The 6,364-nt window shown below is 44.4% G+C and overlaps 1 protein-coding gene and 1 non-coding gene across 3 annotated transcripts in view; one reads left to right on the plus strand and one right to left on the minus strand.

Annotated features, from left to right (window-relative positions):
• The first annotated feature begins 984 nt into the window (after positions 1-984).
• The window catches only part of Dppa4 (developmental pluripotency associated 4), a 9,054-nt gene continuing 3,674 nt past the window's right edge, over positions 985-6,364 (plus strand). The window contains exons 1-4 of one of the 2 annotated variants that reach the window (XM_031364705.1): positions 985-1,061; positions 3,057-3,177; positions 4,208-4,374; positions 4,512-4,562. In XM_031364705.1, coding sequence (XP_031220565.1) covers positions 1,038-1,061; positions 3,057-3,177; positions 4,208-4,374; positions 4,512-4,562 — 363 coding nt within the window. In that variant the 5' untranslated portion in view covers positions 985-1,037. The remainder of the gene's footprint in view (positions 1,062-3,056; positions 3,178-4,207; positions 4,375-4,511; positions 4,563-6,364) is intronic. The other variant, XM_031364706.1, reaches the window with a different exon arrangement.
• Positions 6,318-6,364, minus strand: part of LOC116086766 — a 182-nt gene continuing 135 nt past the window's right edge. The window contains exon 1 of the small nuclear RNA XR_004117112.1: positions 6,318-6,364. This exon is cut by the window's right edge and continues 135 nt beyond it. This is a non-coding gene — a small nuclear RNA (U2 spliceosomal RNA).

Raw genomic sequence — 6,364 nt, forward strand, 5'->3', positions numbered from 1 at the left:
GGTAGATAGAAAGCTTCGGTTTTAAGCCAGGCTTGGTGGCCTGGAGTCCTACTGTGAGGAGGCTAGAAGATCAGAAATTCAAGCCCTGGCCAGGTGTGGTGGGGTACACCTTGAATCCTAGCAGAACATAAAAAAAAAAAAAAAAAAAAAAAAAAGGAGGGTTGGATAGGGAGGAATTAAAAAAATTGTAATTTTATGGCTGGGATTGTAGCTCTGTGGTAGACAGAAATAAAGCCCAGGGTGAGCCCTAGAACCACAAAAACTATACAACCCTCAACCCCCTGAGGTCTTATAGAAAAGGAATTCAGGAGTAAAAAGAACTAGGTTGTTTTCATTCGAGTCCAGGGTGTTAATTCCTGTAGATAAATTTGCAATCTGTTCATACAGCTTGTTCGGAATTCTCAAGGAACTTCACTTCCCCTTAGAAATATTTAGTTTTCTTTCTTTCTTCCTTCCTTCCTTCCTTCCTTCCTTCCTTCCTTCCTTCCTTCCTTCCTTCCTTCCTTCCTTCCTTTAAAAAAAAAAAAAAAGATAGAGTCTCACTAAGGAGACCAGGCTGGCCAGGAGCTCAAAGAGATCCACCTGCCTCTGCATCTCAAATTCCGGGATTAAAGGCGTGTGCTACCACGCCCAGCAATAATTACAGTTTTAAATGTCCCAGATCTCCAGTTGCCAGAAGATGGGTGTAGCAGCTCACTCCTCTAAATCGCAGTATTTGCGAGGCTGAGACAGTACAATATACATAGCGCATTTCAGGCCAGGCAAGGAGACAATAAACCCTGCCTGAAAAATAAAAAAAAAAAAATTGGAGGAAAAAGCCTAATACTTAAACCACACAAGAGCGGCTTTATTAAAATCAGACACAAAACGAGATTTTAGCATCACAATTTTGCTGGGGGTGGGACCAGGAGGGGAGGGGAACGGAAGAGGGCCTCAAGACAACAGGAAGTAGGAGGAGATTTTTAAAAGCCGACTGAGGCCAGAGTTCACTTGGAAGCTGGAAGAACTTTCTTTCGGGGGTTTCATCTAATTTCAAGATGGAGACTGCTGGAAGCAGGAAGGTGAGAGCTGTTTTTACAATTCGGCTTTTCAAATTGGTGAATCTAGGGCCTCTCCTTTTTGAGTCTACCCAGCCTTTGTTTGGAGAAGAGAAGAATGAGAGTTACAATTTGTTACACTTTAATTGCTTGCTTTTTTTTTTTTTTTTTAATTTAAAGGCAGGTGTGTGGCTTGGCGAGCCCTTTGGAAGTGGCTCTACTTGAGGCCCTTGGGGCCTGGATGTAGATGTGTTAAGAGAGGAGGTTGAGATTTGGAAGGGGTAATTTGTCAGGAAGGAATTTAGAATCCCGTACCTGGAGGGAAATGGTCACAGGATAAAACAGGATATAATCTGAGGCTTTGGGTAGCCTCAGAAGGAACCAGAATCCCAAGTTACCCTGAGAGGACCCGAGCGAGAGCTTAACCCCAAAGTGCCTGCTACCCGGCTTCTAGGCTCCTTATTTATCTAAAGGTCCTCAGAGTTGAGGAATTTTGAGAAGGCAGACCTGCTTGTTCCTAACTATTGTAGCCAGGATAGGATCCGGAGCACTTTTCAGGAATACCGAAGAAACCGCCAGCCATTTCCGGCCTTCTCTATTGTAGGAATTTTGCTTGGTCCAAAAGTGAATAGTTTATAAAGAGGTTATGCAAATATAAGTCTTCTAGTCCTGCTGGAGCCTGTTCCCTCTTGTGATGTAAAAGAGCTGAGGTGTCAAGTAACCGGCGAATGTTAATTTGGCACTCCCACTCTTGCGGGGGTGGAGGTGGGGGGTGGGAAAGACCTAGGATTTGGAGCTAAGTAACCTGGAGGCTTTACTTATTTAATGAGTTCTTATTTTGTTTCTCTGTAGTCCTGGGTGTCCTGGGACTCTGTAAACCAGGCTGGTTTGCCTCCCCCACACCCTCTCGCTGCTTTTTTTTTTGTTTGTTTGGTTTTGCTTCTCTTCTTTCTGAAACAAGGTTTCTCTGTAGCCCTGGCTGTCCTGTAACTCACTCTTGTAGACCAGGTTAGCCTCGACCTCAAGGGCTTCACCTTCCTCTGCCTCCCGAGTGCTGGGCCAGCAGGACCACCTGGCTTTAATAAGCTTTTAACTTTTGGTCCTCCATATTGAAAATACAGTAGTGGTTATGAAGTTATATAAAGATTAAATGAAGGCTTGTATTTGCCAGAAGAGGCCTAATACTTGTTAGGTTTTTGTTAGTTTTTTTCCCCCCCCTGTGTTTAGGGATTGGTTTGGGGTTTTTTTTGTTTTGTTTTGTTTTTGTAGTCTTTGTTCCCTTAAGCTGAATATTATCCATTGTCAGCAATAAAAGGGAAATGGATCCTACTCTTGTGGAGTTTAAAATCAGATGGAATTGACAGGTGGAAATGAGGTAATATGTGGTAGATTTTTGAGATTCCAGCAAAATGACATTTGAATTGAGACACGGAGGAGAATAAGGTATAAGAACCGAAGGAAAAGTGGGTTGGTGCTAACAGGTCACCAGGCTGTTGTAACAATTGGAAAGTGTCTGTCCCTAGGCCATGTCTGAGAGGCTCTGAAGGGAAATCAGCCACGGAAGTGATCCAGTGCCTTTGGTACTGTCACTCTGGCTACAGATTCTTTGGGTGAGCCTAGAACCAAGGACTGGGGGAAACAATCTTTGGAGTGTGAGACGGTGGAGTAAGGTTTTCTTCCTCCAAGAATGGACCACTATTCGATTGCTTTCATTGTCTTCTGTTGCTTTGTTCATATCTATTTCATCTTTTAGTTTTATCCTGTAACCCAAGCTTGGCCAGAGGCTCAGTCACCTCCTTGGTGACTCCCGTGCATCTCCCTCTCTTTTCCCCCAGCCAATGCTTCCCTATTTTAAAACTCAGGTTGGTTTATCAGAGGATGCCCCATGAGAATGCACACTGGCAGTCATGTGCACTGACCTCTTGGGGACCTTAGGTGTAAGTTAGTTTGAGAGCAAGGAAAAGGGGTATGCTGGCTCAGGGCACCAGAGAATTCTGTAACCCACTCCCCTGTCCACAGCGAAGTGCAGAAGAGCTAAGGGAAGAAGTGGAAGGGCAGATGTCTAGTCAACCGAGCACGTCTTCTGCAAAGAGTAAAGCAATGGGGAAAAGACAAAAAACGTCAGAGAAAGATAACAACGGTAAGTCTGTAAATGCTGAAGTCTTTTCATCTATGGAACTCAAATTGTTGAGTGTTGAAAAGGGGTGGGGGTCGAGAGTAATTTAGCTCTTCACTTCATCTGAGGTTTAGCTGGGTTTTTTTTTTGTTTTTTTTTAGATTTATTTGTTTACTTTATGTATGTGAATACACTGTAGCTGTCTTTAGACATGCTAGAAGAAGGCATCAGATCCTATTACAGATGGTTGTGAGCCACCATGTGGTTGCTGGGATTTGAACTCAGGACTTTGGGAAGAGCAGTCAGTGCTCTTAACCGCCAAGCCATTGCTCCAACCCCTAGCTGGGTCCTTAAATCATTAAAAACAACAAAACACAAGCAAGCCAGGTGCTTCCTGCTGCCAGGGCCAGTTCTTTACCAAACTCCCGTGACAAGCTTACCTTGTGCTTTGGGGTTAATAAGCAATGAGGATAGTTTGTACTTGTTATCCTAAAACTAAGTGAGGACGAACCCAATTTGATAAGAAGTGTGTGGCGCATGTGCTTGTTTTGGGGCAGGGGGATGATCTGTATAAAACTCTTAACTGCTTACTATCTGTACAGTGTGTCTGTCCTTGATCTGTTCTAGGAATCTTACAGAATTGGAACTGTGTGAAGCACAGAGGGTAGACTGCTGCTATGGCTGGGGCCAGCCAGTGCATTCTCTCCTGTGGTAAAAGTACCAGGCACCACTGAGCATTGATCAGCTTAGATCTAAGGCGTTAGTCACTTTCCTGGGTTAGAAGGGGTACCTAACTGCAATTTTTGTTGGAGAATCCTCAGAGCAGCAAGCCTACCTAGCACATTTGTTTAGGCGTTAGCAAAGAACACTGGGATTTGAAGGGTCCAGGCTTTGGACTCTGTCTCCTGGAGTCTGTATGATCTGTAGTTGATCATTTAAACAGGCACCTCTACATCAGAGGGTTACTATATACATAAAGAACCGATAGGAATTATGGGATTCAAATTCTATACAGCTGTGCAAAAGTTCTAACTGTATTCCTTTTGTCCCTCAGGTTTTAAACTAAAGGAGGAAAAAATAGAAGAGGCTGAGACACCAGGAGCCATTCGTAGGAAGGTACCAGTTCCCCCTCTTCCAAAATATCTGCCTGCAGTGAACCTGATTCACCGAGATGTTTTGCGGGCATGGTGCCAGCAGAAGAGGCTAAGCAGCAAAGGCCAGGTGGGGGCCCAGAGGGGGCCTCTTGATGAGCCGCAGAGCGGGGGTGTGGCAGCCGGAACTTCACTAACAACTCTTTTTCTTTTGTTGTTGTTTTTTTGTTTTGTTGTTGTTGTTGTTGTTGTTGTTGTTTGTCTTAGAAATTAGAGGCTTATAAACGACTTCTTGCAAAGGCTTTCCCAGAACAAATGGTAACTATATTTTTTGAGACTATTTAGTTTTAGTCCAGGCTAGCCTGGCAGTTAATCTATGAAAATAAAGTGGCTTCGAGCTCAAGGTCCACCTACCTCACGGGCACTACCCTCCAAGCCCTGCATGGAACCTTGCACTTAACTGGCATATCAGAGAATAAGTTGAGGAATTGTCTTGACCCCTTCTTCCTCCTCTATCCCCAAACGGAAGAGAGAACATAAATAAAACTAGGTAAGGTGGGTACTTTTCATTTTTGGTGCTGGAAAATGAATCTAGGATTTTAATGCACGCATGCATGTTCTACCACTGAGCTGCACCCTGCACCCCAGTTCCTAACACATCCCACCCCCCGTTTTTTGTTTTTTGGTTTTTTTTGTTTGTTTTTTGTTTTTGTTTTTCCTTTTTTTTTTTCCTTTTAAGTCATATGTAGCCTAGGCTGGCCTAAGAACTTCCAGAACCTCCTTTCTCTGTCTCTTAATTATAGGTGTGTGCCATCATACTTGGATCACTCATTTGTTTTTGTTAATTTGTATTTTTGAGATTGGGTTTCACTGTGTAGCCCTTGCTGGCCCAAAATTTGGTAGCAAACTTCCTGCCTCTGCATCCTCAGTACCTGGCTGGCATTTTGATTTTTGAGACTGGGACTTAACTACGTTTGCTAGGTTAGTCTGGGATTATTACTAAGGCCAAGTGGTCCCTTCACCTCCTGAGTAACGGAGACCACAGGCATTTCACACTGAGCTCATGGGAAGTACACTTAGAATTTTAGTGGATTCTTGCTAACTCGCATCATTCTGTTCGCCCATCTCCTTAAGTAATGGGCTTTGGACCTGGGACCTTGCACACGCTAGGTAAGTGTTCTGCTGGGCAGTTTCTCTAGATCTTTTGTATTCACCCTTCCTGTCTAACTGAATCTATACTGTTACCAGATAGAACTTCCTCCCCCAAGGCTACATTTCTGTTTGTTTTGTTTTGTTTTTTTGAGACAGGGTTTCTCTGTGTAGCCCTGGCTATCCTGGAACTCACTCCGTAGACCAGGCTGGCCTCGAACACAGAAATCCGCCTGCCTCTGCCTCCCAAGTGCTGGGATTAAAGGCATGCGCCACCACCGCCTGGAAAGGCCACATTTCTGATGGCTCTGTTCTCCTCCACTTTCCTCTCCCCTCCTCCCTCTCTCTCTCTCTCTCTCTCTCTCTCTCTCTCTCTTTCTCTCTCTCTTTCTCTCTCTCTTTCTCTCTTTCTTGCTTTCCCTCCCTCTTCTTCCCTCCCTCCTTCCCTCTCTCAGCTTAGGTTGTATGAGTGTTTTGCTTTCCTGTGTGTATGTGTACTACATGGGCTCCTGGTGCCCTCAGGCTAGAAGAAGGCATGGAATTCTCTGTACCTAGAGTTGTAACGGTGAACCACCATTCAGGTGGTGGAAGAAGCCACGTTTTCTACCAGCGTAGGAAGTACTTGTGACTACTGCCTCATCTCTTCCCCCACCTTGATCACAGTTTTCTGTGTGTGTGCTTGTGGGTGTACTACAAGGAGTTTGTGGCGGTTAGAAGATAACACGAGGTGTCGTTGGTCCTTGCTTTCTTCTTCATTGTAAGACAGAGTCTCTGTTGCTTGCTGATGAATATACTGAACTAGTTGGCAGGAGTCTCCTGCTCCACCTCCCATCCTATTATTGCAGGAGCATTAGGATGGAATTATAGATGCCAGCCACTTTGTGTATTATGTGGATTATGGAGATGTGAATTCCAGTCTTTTGCAATGAGTGCCTTTCCCACTGACCTGTCAGCTCTTTTTTTTTTTTTTT

Source organism: Mastomys coucha, unplaced genomic scaffold, assembly GCF_008632895.1.
Source record: "Mastomys coucha isolate ucsf_1 unplaced genomic scaffold, UCSF_Mcou_1 pScaffold12, whole genome shotgun sequence".
Lineage (NCBI taxonomy): Eukaryota > Metazoa > Chordata > Mammalia > Rodentia > Muridae > Mastomys > Mastomys coucha.